Source organism: Colobus angolensis, unplaced genomic scaffold (genome assembly GCF_000951035.1).
Source record: "Colobus angolensis palliatus isolate OR3802 unplaced genomic scaffold, Cang.pa_1.0 Scaffold62, whole genome shotgun sequence".
Classification (NCBI taxonomy): Eukaryota; Metazoa; Chordata; class Mammalia; order Primates; family Cercopithecidae; genus Colobus; species Colobus angolensis.
The window spans coordinates 1,663,144-1,682,562 of NW_012119821.1; the positions used below are offsets into that span (position 1 = coordinate 1,663,144).

The 19,419-nt window shown below is 37.3% G+C and overlaps 1 protein-coding gene across 3 annotated transcripts in view; it reads left to right on the plus strand.

Moving 5' to 3' along the window:
* KCNN2 (potassium channel, calcium activated intermediate/small conductance subfamily N alpha, member 2) overlaps positions 1 to 12,387 on the plus strand; it is a 139,552-nt gene extending 127,165 nt beyond the window's left edge. For all 3 annotated transcript variants that reach the window (XM_011963649.1, XM_011963650.1, XM_011963651.1), the window contains 3 exons: positions 3,080 to 3,207; positions 9,327 to 9,396; positions 11,781 to 12,387. In XM_011963649.1, the coding sequence (XP_011819039.1) occupies positions 3,080 to 3,207; positions 9,327 to 9,396; positions 11,781 to 12,068 (486 nt within the window). In that variant the 3' untranslated portion in view covers positions 12,069 to 12,387. The remainder of the gene's footprint in view (positions 1 to 3,079; positions 3,208 to 9,326; positions 9,397 to 11,780) is intronic.
* Positions 12,388 to 19,419: the final 7,032 nt, after the last annotated feature.

The window sequence follows — 19,419 nt, forward strand, 5'->3', positions numbered from 1 at the left end:
TCTCTCACCACTCCTATTCAACATAGTATGGGAAGTTCTGGCCAGGGTAATCAGGTAAGAGAAAGAAAGAAAGGGTATTCAAATAAGAAGAGAGGAAGTCAAATTACCTTCGCAGATGACAGGATCCTATATCTAGAAAACCCCATCATCTCAACCCAAAAACTTCTTAAGCTGATAAGCAACTTCAGCAGAGTCTCAGGATACAAAATCAGTGTGCAAAAATCACTAGCATTCCTATATACCACCAACAGGCAAGCAGAGAGCCAAATCATGAACGAACTGCCATTCACAATTGCTACAAAAAGAACAAAATATCTAGGAATACAGTTAACGAGGGAAGTGAAGGACCTCTTCAAGGAGAACTACAAACCAGTGCTCAAAGAAATCAGACGGGACACAAACAAATTGAGAAACATTCCATGCTCATAGATAAGAATCAATATCATGAAAATAGCCATACTGCCCAAAGTAATTAAATAGTTTCAATGTTATTCCCATTAAACTACCATTGCCATTCTTCACAGATTTAGAAAAAAACTATTTTTAAATTTACATGGAACCAAACAAGAGTTGGAATTGCCAAGACAATCCTAAGCAAAAAGAACAAAGCTGGAGGCATCATGCTACCCAACTTCAAACTATATTGTAGGGCTACAGTAACTAAAACACCGTGGTAAACTGGTACAAAAACAGACGCATAAACCAATGGAACAGAAATGAAGGCCACACACGTACAACCGTCTGATCTTCAGCAAACCTGACAAAAACAAGCAATGCAGAAAGGAGTCCCTATTTAATAAATGATGCTGAGAGATCTGGCTGGCTATATGCAGAAAATTGAAACTGGATCCCTTCCTTACAGCTTATGCAAGAATTACCCAAGGTGCATTAAATACTTAAATGTAAAACGCAAAACTATAAAAACCATAGGAGAAAATCTAGGCAGTACCATTCAGGACATAGTCACAGGCAAAGATTTTATGACAGAAATGCCAAAAGCAATTGCAACAGGCAAAAATTGACAAATGGGATCTAATTAAACTAAAGAGTTTCTGCACAGCAAAAGAAGCTATTGACGAAGTGAACAGACAACCTACAGAATGGGAGAAAATTTTTGAAATCCATCCATCTGACAGAGGTCTAATACCCGAAGTCTACAATGCGCACTGTTGTGTTCAGTTGCTGTTTTTCTGACCCATTGGTTTTTACCCAGGGTTCTTATCTGGTTTTCCACCTTCCTCACCAGGCAGGGATCTAGGCTTCTCCTCTATGCCTTGGACTGGTAAAATCAGAGAGAGAGCCTCTGTCAGGGCCCCTTGCCAATCTTCCAGGTTATCTATAGTTGCTTAGAGATCTGAGACTCTCTCTTTCCTCACAGGGAAAGGCTATTCCAACCCCAGAGACTGCTGGCCAGTCACTTCCCACTCCTCTCTCCTTAAAAGCGAGGTCCTCAAATAATGACTATTCATGCTGCACCCATTTCCTTACCTTTGAAAGGACACGAGGATCAGATGCAAAAAGCTTCTAAAGGTGGCTGTCCTTGCTGTCTGAGGAAATGGAAGTATGAAGATGGATCGAAGAATCGACTTGCACTCCTTTTAGCTTCACCGTGGATGGTGGTGGCACTTATACACATTGCTGGGACTTGTCTTCTGTGTTGATCGTTTTTCTGTTTGTCTGAGGATTCTCTCCATGTACAGAGTCTAATGGGTATCCAGAGGCAGTGCATTACAAACCAGTCATTCCTAAAAGAAGCTTTACTGTAAAAAGACCACTCATTTTCTTAAAATGAGTTCCAGCAATATAATTTTGCTCAGAAAGAAAACTTTTTAGTTCCATGGAAAAGAATTCACCATCAGTTACCAAACCTGATGTTTTCTTTGCTCAAGTGAAAAATATAAATACAAACTTGGGCCCACAGTTTAGTATAATTCTAAAGCTCATTCTTACTGTAAATCTAACGATTGAGGGAACTTTAATATTCGTTATCTCCAACTTTCTGATGTTCAAGAAAACCAAAGTCCTACGAAGCTAATCACTTCAGCCTGACTTGGTTAGTAAAAAGTCAAGTACTTAGAACCCAGTTATCAATCTCAGCTCATTGTTTTGTCTTCCCCACGACATTGCCTTTCTTAAAAAGTTATCTTCCTCCACCTACCACCCCAGTAACCTGTGACTCTTTATCCACTTTATCCATGGATAAAGTGATCCTTTATCCATCACTCAAAAGAATTCAATGGAATGACTTCTTATAGTAAGTAATCCAAAAGCCCAAGTGAAAGCTGTGGGTCATCAGATCCCATAGTGTGAGCAAGGAAGAAGACAGAATCTGCCCTTGCTGGCCCTTTATCAGCTCCCAGGATTTGTTGAAGACTTTCGTCAAGAAAGCAAGTGATTGGATTAAGTATCCATGCCTTTCATCAGCTACTGTAGGTCTTGGCAGTGTTACTGCAATGCTTTCACCCTTTTCATTTTTCCCATCCATTTGAAATGCAGTGTACCTAAATTTCCAACAAAATCATAACACAGACTCTGTCAGTTAATTAAAGTGTGCTAACAATCATACAAATTGCTAAGTCACTCTGGGAGGCTATCAGTTCTGGGTGTACTTATACATTCAGCACTGGAAACATGCCTTTCCAGTAGTACACAGCCAGAAATACCAAGCAGGTTTGCAAAGGACAGGATTAACCTTGGCCTCATGGCATTTTGTCTTTCTCCAGGGAAAGGAAGAACATGGAGACAACAATTGCAATACACAGTGGAGAACTCAACACCTCTTGATTAAAAAAAAAAAAAAAAAAGTTGAATAAAAAAGAAGTTTCCTGAAGGAGTAGGATAGAATTTACTGCAGAAAGAAAGTGGTAGTATCTCTCTATTTCAATTTAAGTGTTGTTCCCAGGCAGATATAGGTACTTCTAAAAAGGCATAGATTCAAGAAAAATAGTATTTTGAGTCATAGTTACTAAATGAAGCTACAGCTCACCATGATCCTTGGGATGAAGACTCTGACCCCCAGCAAAGTTACAAAGGATTCTGCTCTGGAATTTATCAACTGCTTTGTTTGTTCTCTTAACAGGTAAAAAATGCAGCTGCCAATGTACTCAGGGAAACATGGCTGATTTACAAAAATACAAAGCTAGTAAAAAAGATAGATCATGCAAAAGTAAGAAAACATCAACGAAAATTCCTGCAAGCTATTCATCAGTAAGTGTCATTTTTCATTTTCATCCTGCTTTCGTGTTCTTGGCTTTCAATGTTTGCACTTGGTTGTTCTTGTTTCATAAGGAAAGAAAAAAGAAAACATTGTCATGTTTGTTTCCAGAAGATGTTATATGGCAATTTAATCATTCCACAGTAAGATCCTGAGAATAGCCTCAGTTCCTTTAAAGGTTAAAAATCAATGTCTTCTCAGTTTCTCTTTAGAATAACTTCTGCTAAGATGGTGTTTCTTAATTTAACCTATTTATTCAGATAGTTTGCTCTAGGATATTTTTAGCTTTATTTTCTAAACATAGCTTCAAACATATTTATATGAATGTAGTGCATATAACTGATTTAATACTTGAATTTTAAATTAGTTTTTAATCAGAAATTTGGCTGTGTTCATTTTAAATGTTCTAGTTTGTATAGACCTTTTACTCTCTTATCATTATTTTAACTTTATCCAAACCACTATTGTTGAAATCCTTCGTGCTGTTCCATTGTTATATAATTAACATAGACTTTTAAAGTAGCAATCTACATCTAGTACGATGCATTGATAATTTTAAAGCACAGGGTCTTTCTCCTCCAGGCTGGCAGCATCCTTACTGTAAGTATTATTCATGTGGGTATCGACTGTCATGCCATGCAGACTTGCTCTTAATACCATTTCTGTATGGAGAAGAGCAGATATGGTCACATTTGTGGCTTAGAACAGTGGCTTTCCTTATGAAACCTACCAGGGTAATAATGGAAAGGTGGGTAAATACAAGATGCTTTGTCTATCCAATGAGATTTGTCTCTCAGAGCCAACTAGTATAACAGACAAGAAAACTCAAAGGCTGAAATTTTTATTTTGCATGTTCAGGTAATTCCTATGTAATATGGTACCACTAACATGTTGTAGGAAATTACTAAGCATTCATCTTCTACCCTAGAATACAAAACCTGTCCATTGAACTGCCCTGCTTAAATAGGTATCACTGAAAATGTGGAATATGTTATCATGGACAGATTCATACTTCCACAGAAATTAAAACTCAAGTATCCTGAGATTTATAGTAGAGGCAGGCTCTGCACATATGCTAGAGTATCTGGCCTTCATTGCTACTCACTCACGCTCTTTCCCCAGCTTTACTAACACACTTTCCTACGATAGTGATGCTCTCTCCTCTGTAGCTCGGTGACTTGACACACCACTATGGTTTTCCTCCCTTGGTAAGGAAAACACAAGGCTGTAGTTTTCAAATAATACTCTTAGAATAAGGAAAAACACAGAAAGGAACATTCTATTTCATCCGACTCACAAGAGGGAACTTGCTCTAGACCTCACAGTTACACTCCTAACCCAGAACCACCACCCAGGAGCACTTGCCTAGACATCTTGATTCCTTGAAGTTTAGATTGAAGAGAATGAGAAGAACGCCTCCTGCCTCCCCACCCAGAGATGCTGAGCTTTCGCCTCCACGTTCCTCAACCTGTTTTCCTGTCAAACAGGCATCTTCCTCAAGGGACTCACCTCACACACCTCTCCTATTAGAGTGATCTTCCCCTGCTAAAACCATACTACACAGTCACCCCAACATTCATACCGGAGGTCCGCAGGCCATAGCATGGCAAAATCATTTTTGTACCTTTAATATTTTGATATCAACCTATATTTAGTATGTTAAAAAGAAACCTTACCTTAGTGCGTGTGAGAAGATATGTATGTCCAGGGCGGAAGGGTGTGAGATGACACAGCAGTAAGCAAGTGTGGTCGGTCTATGTGTTGAGCAGCCACACATCCCATTGCCTCCAGGATCTTATCTGGGTCCTTTCCTGTCAGTCTGACCTATCAAATGGAAAATTACATGTGATTTACCTTTAATAATTTCTCATACAACAACAAATCCAAAAAAATGCTGTGATAGTTTTTGTAATACGGTTCTGTAGCCATGTGCAGTGGGGATTCGTATTACATCTTGTAATATAAGACTGTTCTGGACTATTATGTTCAGAATACATTCACATTCAGAAGCCTGGGGGAGAATGGAGGGGTTTTTACTGTAAAATGCTTTCAACTTTGCCGTAGGTTATTACATTTTTACGTTAAAATGTTATAAAAAAAAGTATTTGGGGAAGCTTAAAAACTGTCACTAAGCAAGTTGCAAACACACCCTACCAGGCGTGTCGGCCCTTTCTTAAGGGTGGGCACTGTGGAGTCGCTGGCATGGGGTCTTTTAGTATACTCTATTTGGACAGCGTGACAGAGGAAGCTACTTGTGATTTTTCTGCTTCTGTCAGACATTTCTTATTCTGTTTCTTCTGTAGCAATGTGTACTTCTAAAGCAGATAAGCTTCAGGCAACTCAGAAATGCTCTGAATTGCTTTATAAATGTATCTTGGGGTTACCGGGTTTCCGTTGAAGTGGGGGACATTTATACTTTGTAAAAGTGTAACTGTGTTTATTCATACAAGCTTTGTGTGGCTAGATCATTCTAATCATGCATACTTACCTTTCAGTTTAGCTTAGTGTTGGAAGTTAGGGAGTGAAGTCATAGGGAAAGCACACAGGGCTCGATTCCGAAGGGCAAGGCTTCCATTGCCCACTGTGCAGATCCACTGAGACCCTCAGCCTTATCTGTCGGCACTGGGTACAATCAGACCTTACTAGCTGAAGAAAAATGTTAAAATTCATTGGATAGATCACTCCTGGCCTCTCCTACTCTCTGATTTGTCCTGAGTGCTTTTTCAGCAGCTCTCTGCTTCTACCAGTCCCTGCTGTCTCAACTCTGTTTCTCTTTTCCAAACTTCATAGCCTCTCTATTCTCTGTTGGATGCTGAACTGTCCAGGCCTGTGCCCTCTTTTCAGTAATTTTCTTTTTAGATTGTCACTTAGTGCCATGAAGTATTCTCTTTCTCTTAACTTTTAACCCTTTTTCTGGTAGCAACCTTACCTTTAAAGTTTATCATTCTTTTACTTCAACTATGGACCAACATGAATTTGTTTCAGAGCCAAGAAATCCAATCTACTTGATTTGTATATCATGAGAGTTGGATTACCTGCCTTTCAGAAATCCCAGGCTTCTGGGTTGTCCTAATTTGGAAAAGATGTACCCCCCGACAAAAAAAAAAAATTATAATGCCTTTGTTTCAAATATTGTTCTTTTAACCATATCACATTCATATTAGGCAAAAATGTTTCTTGTTGTTTACTTGAACATCAAATATCAAGAGGCCATGATGACTTTATGCATGCTCTTCCTTCTGAACTCTTATTCAGGAGGAAGCTGAGTGCTTTCAGATGAGAAAGTATAGTAGCAATGAAGAAGGATAATGGAGTAGTGTTTCTCTTTGGCCAATATGTCAAAATCCTGCAGAACCGTTACAGGATCTTCCAGCTAATGAATCGAGCCCCCTGTGCACAACTGAGCACCACATTGTGTTATTTTGTTCCAGAATATTTTACAGTTTCTTTTCTTTTGTTTTGTCTTTTTATTTCAACAAAATGAAAATAGAGCTCGGAAGTAAGTTGTGTGAGCCGCTCCTTTCAACATTTGCAGAATTTTCTACTGGCTGCATGCACCCAGCAGATCCTTTATTTGTGAATTTTAGTAGTCTGATTGCTGCTATGGAAATGTGATCCAAAATCATGATATTTTCCTGTGATAAGTGAAGTTCACAAGGAAGAAATCAACATATGTTTCTTATTCTTCTTTTTTTGGGGGGAAAAAAGTGTAATACACATCTGCATGTTACCTTTTATTCTGGCAGCTGCAGCTTAAGCAGGCTTTTTCTATCACCTCTCCTACATTACAGGCAGTGTAAGAAACAAGCAACAAGACAAGATGATTCCGGAATCTAAAGGAATTCCAATCGAATAGGGCTACTCTATGTCAGCTTTCCAGATTAGTAGAAAATAAAATGGGCAAAATTCTACTGTCAGACATAGTATAGTAATCCAAGAGAAGTAAATTTGGCCCCGTTGTTTACAAGATGAAGTACCCACTTAAGCTAAGAAACTGCCACTGGCTGTTCTAACCTGACTTGTAGAATTCAGGACTTTCTCTGTACTCATTACTTGCTGGAGGCATCTGGTCCAGAGCCGAAACTACCATCATTTCTGTGCCACCAATACTACAACTTAAATTTGAAAATGAAACTTTATACAAATTCCTTTATAGAAATTTTAATCCATTTTTATACAAGTGGATTAAAAATATTACGAATAAAGGTAAAGGCAATTGCCAATTGATAGTTGGAATACTGGTATTGAATTCCAGCCATAGGCTGTTGCCTGCAGAAAGCTCTGAGCTGAGATTCTGCTTTTTTTTTTTTTTTTTTTAAAGCAGGTGTTAGGAGACAGAGACAGAGTGGGACCAGCCTGTGACGTTTTTCTTGCAGTAATGAAGAATTAGAAGAGAACTGAAAGGAATAACTGTTTTCCATCTTAAGTATCACTTAAAGTCATCTAGAATACCTCTGTTGGTATGAATCCAGCAGTGCAGAAACGTTGTTCTAATCTAACACACTTCATTTCATATGTAAAGGAACTAAAGGTCCAGTTAGAGTCAGTGAGGATGGAATCCACTGTTGTACATTGCTCTTTCTTTAGTACACTTCTGTGTAATGACCCACAGATGTCTAAGTGTTCTTTTTAGGGGATATAGGGTGGGGGTAGTTGCCTGTTTTCCAAAGGCACACATCAAAAATTGTAACCCTATTAATTACTGAGAGAAATTTTTCTCAACAATATATTGGATCTAAATACATGCTTGTAAATTTATTTTAGCCTAGGACATATTCCATCTCTGTAATAGCATAAAAAGGAGCCAGTTAACTTCGTTCCAGTGTTCTAATAAACACATAGTCGCAATGAGAAGTTATAACCTTCAACTGTTGTAGACTGGTAAAGATCGTGTTGTAGGTAGGTGTCAGCTAAACCTACTGGCAGAAGGCACTGCATCTTCACTGTAGAGCAGATTTGGTGACATATTGGATATCCTAGTTTCAGAACAAAATCACTGAACATTATGAACATATTATAGAAATCTCCCTGGCAGTAAAATCTTGCCCTGTGAGTTTTTATTCCTTCTACATAATTACCTTTCATTTCAATTGAAAAATAATATAAAATACTCTCTCTAGCATTAAAACTATACTTTATAAAATGACTTGTCATCAAAGTAAAATAAGATTGGCATGACTGTTTGTTTTCATTAAATAGTTTAGAAGAACCTACTTCTCTTTTGGGAAAAAGCTTTTAGTTGTTAGCTTAAGGAACAATAAACCACATTTGTCTTATTGGAAAATCTTTCTTGGCACACAGTAAACACTGAATAAATATTTGTTGAAAAATAATATAGTAAATAAAGTTAAAGAATAGCAGAGTTCTTACCTAAAAATGTTTTCTAATACCATTTTTTGACTCTTAATTGACTCCTCATCAGGTACATACAATGATGTTTAACAGTAGCTACTGAAAATTAAGGGAAATTTTTACTAGGAAATGGTCTGGCCTCCCTTCAAATTTAACGGCAGTTCAAGATAAAAGTTAAACGAAATACAGTGAAGAAAAAGATAATAATTATGTGTTTTGTGTTATATTGCTGCTGGTTGAATAAAAGTTTTTTTTTTGTTAATAAGAATCTCACTTATCACTGTGTTTTCATCAGGTTCAAATACCTAACCCAATCCATTTCAGACTAAACAGGGCTAATACCTGTATCTAGTCATGTAGGCATAGGAAGGTGCTCATTGCTCCAACATCGATGAAATTCCAGTTGCTTTTGCATATTTCTTCCTATGTCTATTTGTCATGATACTGGGGCTTTAAGGAATGTTTTGGCTTTTTCTCATATGGTTAAATCCTTATGAGTCTTTCTGAATTCAACTTTACCAGTAAATAGTTGTCCTAAGGACATCTCATCTATTGCTCTCTCTCTCCTTTCTTTTTTGCGGTGTTGGGGAAGCATGCTTCTCATTGAACCAGACACATAACCAGTTTGGACTTACCCCAAATATTCAAGGCATTATCCATGCAGTTATTTGCTCTTGTCAATTTTGTGCATGCTCTTTGGAAGGCATAAGATTGCTGTAGAAAGAAGGGAACCTTTCTGATATCAGATTCTGTCTTTTAGATTAAGAAGTGTAAAAATGGAGCAGAGGAAACTGAATGACCAAGCAAACACCTTGGTGGACTTGGCAAAGGTAAGCCTGAGGTACTTAGCCCTCATAGTTGCATCTGTTGAAATCAGCCACTAATCATTCATGTTTCAAGAGGATCCCAACCCAAATTTAATTAATAAATCAAACCAAAAAAGCATCCTAAAATGATGGTCCAACTTAAAAGAATGTTTCTATAACTCTCATTTAATGTACTCTTTCCCTGTTACATTATTCAACCCCATTCTAAAAACATTCCTAGTTACAGTGATTTGGAAGTACCATAAGAAGCTTAAGTGGAATAGGAGACAATACCTGTGGGATTTTTATTTGCATGTAAATCTCATCCCAATGAGAGCAGAACTGCATCCGAGGTGTGAGTGTGATATTCAGGAATGAATAGGACTCATCAATTAAATTTTGTTCTATGTATTTTAAGCAAACTCAAAAGAATGCAAAGTTGAAATAAAAATAAAAGATACCAGAAATTACATCCTAAAATGAAAGTTTTCACCCCAAAGTGATCATTTTTTTATGGTTCTTTCTCCATTTCATTATTTCAAAATCATACCACTTTTTAAAAAGTACATTAATGGTCTCCAAATTATTCTACCTTATTTGCAACATTTATCTGATCAATTTCTGGTTGTTTCTCCCAACATAAAACCCATCCTTAAAACATAAATATTTGTCAGCTATCAAAACATTGCATTTTCCTGGGTGAGTTCTAAAGGTGATATTAGAATAGCATTTATAGAATTGTTCTGCCTTTTACCCAAATGCTTTGAAAGAGGCGACTCTCAGTTGCATCTTACAAACTGTTTTTTTTGTTTGAGAAATCAGCCATGATTTTACTAAAGCCTCAAGTATAATCCATAAAAATTACAAGTATTTGTCCTAGTCTCATTAAATAATGCATCTAAATTACATTCATTTCAATGTATATCAATACCACCTACTAGATGAAGATGGTAAGTATTTAATGATTTACCCTAGGAGAGCATATATCATGCATATAAACTGGACATAACATATATAATGTATGAAGACATCCTCGATTAATGTGTATAAATGTGGCTGTTACTTGGACATATGAAAAAAAGATGGGCAAGCTCCATCACTCCTAGGTTAAATGATTTTTAATGGATATTTTTATGGAAAAATGAACAGACCACATTGGAATATGATGCAGAGATGTAATTTTACTTCAAGAGTACCACTGTGAGGCAAGATGCTCTTTCTTTATTAATGTACTTATTTTGACCACAGGACTGTACGTACCATAAAGGCTCAGTATTTTTGTAAATGAATGGATGCTGTCCACATATTCTCAAGACTATGTAGTAAAATTAAGTGTATGCACTATGTCTCTGATCAAACTGAAACAAGGTGCCTATATTCTGAATGGTAACTCCCTTATCAGTTCATTTACCATCTTTAAAAGATTGTTAAGCAGAAGAAGAGCATATGATAGAAGAGAAATGAAGTAGAAGGAAGGACAGCTTAAATGAAAGGATCTCAGACTTGGGAAAGTCTGCTCTAAACTAAGATTAAAACCTTTTCCTCCCCTTCACCAGCCTTTTCCCTTTTCTAGCTCTGAGCTGATCAGTCCTTTCTCTTTGTCTCCGGGCTACTCAGGAAATATACCGAGAAATCAGAGTTATGGATATCCTGTGATCAAAACAGTCCATTTCAAAGTTCACTAGGAATCCAGAAACATTTTCCTATTTTAACCACTTAGCTTTAATTAAGCCTTAGCCAGTAGGTCAGAGCCACAGCCAATAAGGTAGACTGGTAACTTTAGTATCTCCCTCAACTAATATTCTCTCTATCTGTAAAATTTCCATTTGACCCAATGGAGAGAGGCCTATAATTTGGAACAAAGGATAACAAACAATATTTAGGAATTTATTGCTTTAAATTACAAAATTGTAAAACCAGTTAATCCTAAACTTCATTTATATTCTACCCTCAACATTTCTGCTACATCCCAATACCATCTGTATTATTATTTATCCTTCTGTATTATTTATTGTTCTTTGATTCTGCCCATTTTAAAAAAATTACCCCTGCCCTAATGTTATGTGTTGCAAAATGAATTTGATGTGTACTAACCTTTGTGACAACCTTTAACATACATATATAAATATTAAATTGAAATGTTTTTATCTATCCTGATACTGCCTACAATCATTGGGCATACCACCAGTAGCAGTACTTGCTCCACATTTTCTACAACTGAACCAAAGATCTTATATTTCTGTTATAAATCCTGGTATTGAACAGATACAATGAATTGACTTTGCAAGATGAGCTGTTCAGTTTGCTGACACCCCTGTTATACTGAATGCCACCAGCAAGAGACTGGAGCTAAACCTCTGTTTGTGTTCAGGGCAAGTATAATTAACCTTCTCAATCCTGTTTTTCAGACCCAGAATATCATGTATGATATGATTTCTGACTTAAACGAAAGGAGTGAAGACTTCGAGAAGAGGATTGTTACCCTGGAAACAAAATTAGAGACTTTGATTGGTAGCATCCACGCCCTCCCTGGGCTCATAAGCCAGACCATCAGGCAGCAGCAGAGAGATTTCATTGAGGCTCAGATGGAGAGCTACGACAAGCATGTCACTTACACTGCTGAGCGGTCCCGGTCCTCGTCCAGGAGGCGGCGGTCCTCTTCCACAGCGCCACCAACTTCATCAGAGAGTAGCTAGAAGAGAATAAGTTAACCACAAAATAAGACTTTTTGCCATCATATGGTCAATATTTTAGCTTTTATTGTAAAGCCCCTATGGTTCTAATCAGTGTTATCCGGGTTCTGATGTCAGAATCCTGGGAACCTGAACACTTAAGTTTTAGGCCAAAATGAGTGAAAACTCTTTTTTTTTTTTCAGATGCACAGGGAATGCACCTATTATTGCTATATAGATTGTTCCTCCTGTAATTTCACTAACTTTTTATTCATGCACTTCAAACAAACTTTACTACTACATTATATGATATATAATAAAAAAAAGTTAATTTCTGCACATACTTGTTTGGTCACTTGACATTTCTAAAGCTTCACTTCTCACATTATTTTCAAGGTAAAATAGCTGATTATCATCTGATGCACACTGATCATTTTGATGGCCAAAAGTTTAGCTGGTTGGGAAAAAAAGACTTTAAATTCCTCTATACCCTGTTCCTAAGCTGCTTCTCTTGTTACGAGTCATTTGCATCAATCATTTGAACCCGCATAGCTTACTAGTTTTTGTGTTGCATTTTCTCATTTTTAATTAATTACGTGAGTCTTTTATCAGAACATATACAAATAAGGAGTAGAGATGCTTTCAATAATTTTTTAATTCCCAGTTTACTAGCGAATTTATAGGAACAAAGCATCAGGGTACATCACTGCCTATAAACAGACGGTGCAGAATTTTAGTTCTAAACTAGTTATTTCGTATCTTTCCATTGACTTATTATGAAAGGCCAAGCACGCACTTTAAGTGTTTGGGGCCTACATGTGTGTATTCATAGATACATGTTTGCATACAACAGCACAATGAACAAACATAAGCCCAACTCCTAACATACCCTCTAGTAAGTGATCTCATCTTGGTCTGTACTTACATATTTAACACAAGTGAATCGCATCTAGTAAATTTCACGTGTTTTAGGACACTTGTTTCCTGGATGGTTAAGGTCAGTTTGTGTGAAAGAGAACTGAGTGGTTATTGCTACAAACCTAGCTGTTTGCAGATTTGCTCTAAGAATCCACTGGGTTTAGAAGAACCGTGTGTGAGATGATGGCAATATGGAATTTCCTCATGCGGTGTTATTCCCAGGAGTTTACAAGAAGGCTGATGGTGGTAGGGATAATGCATCATAAAAATAAGGCTTCATTTGGACAGCTCTGAAAGCAGCCTGCTTGTATCAGCCTAAACCTAAAAATATTCCATTTTCAGGGCAATCTGTTTCAGAAGCTTTTGTCCCCCCTCCACTTCATTTTATACCATACCCTTTGGTGTCAACCTTACAACATTCAAGTTGCTAGTATGTTTTTCCTTCTTTAGCACAAACTAGAGTGATACATTTGATCCACCCTACATAGTCCAATGGATAAAATAACCTTCATAACATTCTGCATAAATAATTTAAAAACCAAACAAACAGTTCCTTTCAATATCAAGGATATAAAACTATGATTGCTTTAGATTGCATGAGAACCACTTGCCATTTACTGTCTATCCAAAATGGCTGAAACTAAAGTCCATTCATATAGCTTATATAGGCCTCTGTTGGATGAGAATGAGGCTTGGAATTTTTTTTTTTTTTTTGAATAATAAGTGAAAGAAAACAAGAACACTGGTTATAGAAACATACTGCCAAATTAAATGAACATCAAGATCCTACTTCATCAAGATTTCTATTTCATGGATGAAATCAAAATCTCATTTTATGTATTTTGGGTTCCATACAAGAATATATCAAGCATGTGGTATAAACACTGGATGTAAGGAGAAATTTTGGAAAAACATTAATTTGTTCTTACAATGTATATAGTTAATTCTTGTATCTTCTACCTTTGTTGTGACTAAAAGGCACAGTAGCAGCTGAAGTTTATCATCTTACAGATCAATGAACAGTATCACCCCAGAACATTAGGGGACTAGGGAAAGAATAATGTATTGCTTCTCTTGTCAAAGATGAGAGAAGACAAAGATTTTAATTTATATTTCTTTACCTTGCATTTATTCTCTTCTTTTTAACTGTAGCTCTTCTAGAATAAGTCACTCTCTTATCCTTCAAAATCAATTTTTCGTTTCCTGTTCTATGTGGAGTATATGAAAACTGGTAAATATTAAATTTTTATTTCTATTTTTTTTAAATGCCAAATAACCACAGTTTTAAAAGGAGGAGGGGACCCATCGGTTACGTAGACATTCTGGCCTGTGATTTGCTGAATCAACCCCACTTTAGGCAGAGCTACCAAGTCTCCTCCCAAATGTCTTTGAACATTAGGCAGAGTCCTCTGAGGGCTGCTTAGAGGACTGCTCTTGTGGTGATAAATGCCCTTCACTTGCATTTTGCTTTTCAGAATTCCCAATAATAATTAAGTTCTGTTTGTCTCGTCTCAGCCTGCCACACCCTGGTCTGGTTCTCTACAGCCAGCACAAGCGATTTGGCTTCTGCAAATCATTTTGAATTACAATGGCACCACCTTCCTCAATCATTTTCATTTCCTCCACTTACCCTCAGTGTCAAGGTTAGTCACTAGAAAGAAGACCCTGTGCTCTTACAGAAATGAGGATGAGCCCAATGCATGACAGATAATACATTTTGGAAATCTCATGTGTTTCTCTCTAGTTTCTCCTCCCTTTCTATTTGTTTTCCAAGAGTCTCTCCATCAAAACATCTATAGTAATCAAGTAATTATGCTCCAAAACAGAATTTGGGAATTCGGATAAAAAGCTAGGGGTTAGGGTTAATATGAACATGGAACAATGGATTAAATAATACAGTCCTCCTATCTTTGAGCTTTGCTCAGTTTTGAGAAATAACATGGCAAAGTGGAAGGAGTCAGACTTGGGTGTGGAACTTAGCCCTGCCACTCACTAGCGCTGTGTACTTGAACATCATTGATTCTCAGAGACTTTTGTTTTCTCATTTGTAAAATGAGCCTAAAAAGACACAGCTATGCGGCGTGGGGCGGGGGCGGGGGGTTGCAGTCTGCAAAGCCTGGCATCTATTTCATCAAATGATGGTAGTTACTTGTATTACTACTTACAGCAAAAGGCAGCAAATATTAAACACCTCCATTATCTGCTTCTAACTTTTAGCACATTACTGTATATATATATATATATATATGTATCCCTTTTGTGATTCTGACATACTCCCTTTCTGCTTCTTGGAATTCCACACAATCTGTTCATAAATATGATCCAGAAGAGTAGAGGGTGTTTGGTTAGGGAGTGCTGGGAAGGTCACCTGAGAGTTGGACCAAAGGGCTCATTTACTTTTCCAAACCTATCCCTGTAGGTCCTGAGCCTCCACCCCCTTCTCCTAGTCTGTGTGACACACCCTGATGCCATTTATGTGTTTTAACTCGGGGATCCCCAACCCTGGGGGCCTGGCCAGTTAGGAACTGAGCTGCACAGCAGGAGGTGAGTGAGGGCACAGCAAGGAAAGCTTCATCTGTGTTTACAGCCGCTCCTCATGGCTCACATTACCACCGGAGCTCTGCCTCCTGTCAGATCGGTAGCCGCATTCGATTCTCATAGAAGCACGAACTCCATTGTGATTGCGCATGTCAAGGATCTAGGTTGCGAGCTCCTTATGAGAATGTAATGCCTGATGATCTGTCACTGTCTTCCATCAGCCTCAGATGGGCCCTTCTCATTGCAGGAAAACAAGCTCAGAGCTCCTACTGATTCTACATTATGGTGAGTTCTATAGTTATTTCATTATATATTACAATGTGATAATATAAATAAAGTGCACAATAAATGTAATGCACTTGAATCATCCCGAAACTATCACCCCACAACCCCCAGTCCAAGGAAAAACTGCCTTCCATGAAACTGGTCCCTGGTGCCAAAGAGGTTGGACACCACTATTTTAACTGACTTTTCAAGCAATCCACTAAGAAAAAAATTATCAAACAGGTTGTTTGATAAATAAAATCCTAGGAGATGTTGAGAGTCCTGGAAGACCCTGCAACAAGCAGTATAATACAAAGGACTTCTCTCCATCTCACTGTCACTACTGCTAGAGCCCTGATGAACATGATCTTTTTCAGTTTGTTAGACTAGGAAGGAAAAACATGCCCTGTCCATGCTGCTTTCTAGTTCTTCTGTTAAATATGTCATGAGTCAGTGAACCCACAAATAGAAAACATATAGTTTTCCAGGTATTTTTAGAAATACTTAGAATTTGTTCCCCCCAGAAAAAGCCTTTTTCTCTAGTTACGGTTTCCTCTGCCCCAAGGCTCATGCTCCCTAGGTGGTAATATGGAATGAAAGATGACACTCAAGTGATTAGAAATTCCTATGGCTGAGCTCAGTGGTATGTAGCCTATAGTCCCAGCTACTTAGGAGGGTAAGGCAAGAGGATAACTTGAGGCCACAAGTTCGAGACCAGCCTAAGAAATACAGCACTCCATCGCAGAGAGCAAAAGAGTGAGCAAGAGAGAAGAAAGAAAGGAGAGAAGGAGGAAAAGAAAAGGAGGAAGAAAGCAGGAAGGGAAGGACTGGAGGAAGGAAGGGAGGGAAGAAGAAGACTTACTAGGGCTGCAGTGTCAGGAGTACTGTATTAACCTTCGGTAAGTAACTTACTTAACCTTAGGTCCAGCTAAAAGTTGCGTCTAAGGGTGGCTGTGGTCAGCAGACTGTGGCCAAGCAGAGTAGAACAGAGAGACACTTTGTTCGAGTTTCTCTACTCTGTTAATAACTTGCCTTTCCTGCCCCCTCTTAGTAGGAAAGCAGTCGCTCTCCATAACCCAACTCTTTTCATCTCTGTTGGAGACAGGTCTCATTTAATCCTTTAATTCCTTCATCAACCCTACATTTATTTCCATTTTACAGATGCAAATACTAAAGGGAGTATCTGTTTCTAAAACGAGTTAAAGGAAATAAGTTCCTTTCTCAAAAACTTAAATTATCCATTTCCCTGGGGTTTCCTTCCATGCCCCCCACTCCCAAATAAAGAAGCCTATAAACCAGATAATATTTCTCGTTTGTCCGTCCTGTCACTTATAAAAATATTTGAGGGCAGTGAAAATGTAGTGTCCTCTCCTAAGGTAAAATATATATATATATATATTTGCAGACTCTGAACTGGCTCAGCTCAAAGGAAAAGTACACCTGCACAGTGGGAGATTATGTGGGTCTGAGCCATAAAAGAATCCAACAGATCACAGAACGCACTCGGTGTTGCACCGACATTTTGAGATGATGCCACCTGTTACCTCTGCTGAACCTGAGTCAGGCAATGAACCCTCAGCCATCCGGGCCCACACCTCCCCTGCTGAAGAGACTGTGACCACCAGACCTCCTTAGGTGGTCGATGAGGGATGACATGAGATACTAAGATGAAGTCTAAACTATACCTTCACTGTAAAGGAAAAATCAACATGGCTTCGGTAAGAAAACATGTGGCATCCTGTGTACCAAAATCCTTCTGGCCATAATATTCTACGTCTACATTATTCTACCTAATGATTCCCATACCACCCACCATCCCTTTAGAGTGGGCTGGAGTGGACCCACCTGCTCAAGCACATTTTATATGTAGAACCTGAAGAGACAGGCCTATTCTAGGTAGGCCTTCAGGTTCTACATATAAAATGTGCATAATTCCATGTTGTACATGAACCCAATTCTTCCTCTATCTCATTTCCTCCCACTTTTGTCTTACTGCTTAAATGGAATTGTTAGGTTGAACATTCATATTTTTGTGGGCTTTGGGAATGCAAGGCTAAAATTAACCTGTCTTTCTGTTGGATAAGATCACACAGCCTCAGAGAGGAAACTAACAATGAATAGATAAAAGGACTTTAAATTAACCAACAGTTTTATTTTTGAGTTTATAGGAGGAAGTGATATGCTATGAAGAAATACTGGCATCACTTAAATATGATTGCGTAAGGAGCTTTTCCCTTTATTTTTCTAAAAACCTATTTATATGTGTTCTGAAACATATTTTAAGGGAGTTTGAAAATCATAAGTGTCTTTGACAGCAATCACTGATAGCAAGCGTCTTAAAACAGGTTGCTGTGGGGAATAAAAATATTAGGTGGACTTTTCTTAGTAAATGTGAAGCAGCCCAAGTGGAGAATCCTTTATATCTTCATGAGATTTCTATCTCCTCTCTCTTTTAGAAAAAGCCACAGTAAGAGAATATTTCTTCTGTATAAATAATAGAGAGGACTTGAAAATTAGTAAAAAGTAGAATATTGCCTAAATAATTTAAATGATTAAATATTTAGAGGAAAAAAAAAACCCTTTGCAAAGGCATTTAATGAAAACTTACATATAAAGGAGAATAAAGGTAATGACATGTTCTTATTCTTGACTTTGATAATTTAAAAATTGTAAGTAGAAACTATTTTGGAAAGACAAAAAAGGCAAGAAAGCTTAAAAAATTAAAAAGTGAGAAAGCCCAAAGCAAGAAGATGAAACCTAATAGCCTAACAACAAGTACCAATAGTTTAACTCACCTGTTTAAAGGATAGAAAATACAAGCTTAGGTTAAAAATAAAATACATATATATGCTTTTTATGAAATAAAATAAAATGACAGGTCAAGCTAAAACCCAAGTTACAGGGGAGAATTCGGGCTGGTCCAAACAAAAATGTGGTAGCAATGTTCATTCAGACTGAAGCAAATCAAATGAAAAGTATAAAATCACAAAAAGATGCCATGTTAGACTGATAAACATTCAATTGATACTGAAGAGAAAGCTGCATGAAGTGTATGCACTAAATAATAACACATATAAATTAAAACTCTCAGAAATAAAAGGAAAAGCATAATTGTGTGGGTGACTTTAAGATCTTCGCAGCCTATACAGATCAAAATGTAATAGACCAAAAATATAGTTTTTCAAAAAAAAAATTACCAAAATTGGCCTAAGAACTAGTAGAAATATGAATAGAAAAATAACTATAAAAGAAATAGAAATGTAGTCAAAAATATAACAAGTCAAAAAGCACTCATACCAGTTGCTTTGAAAGAATACTTTGTGTTTTATATAAAATCTCCCTGAGAATTAAATAACATCAAGTTAGGCAACTTATTTTACTAAGTATATGACCCTAAAGTCATAACTAGGCAAGGAAAACAGAAGATAAAGCTACAAACCAATCAACATGGAAAGTTCCATGTAAAAATCCTCAATATGATATTAGAAAACCATATCCAGGGCTATATTAAGACAATAATACAGCATGACCAAGGAAGTTTGATCAGCCTTTCAAAAATATTAAACCCTAATAATATAATCACAGCATGTAACAGAGTAAAGACAATCACATAATTACTTCAATGCCAAAGCTACATCTGATAAAATTCAACACT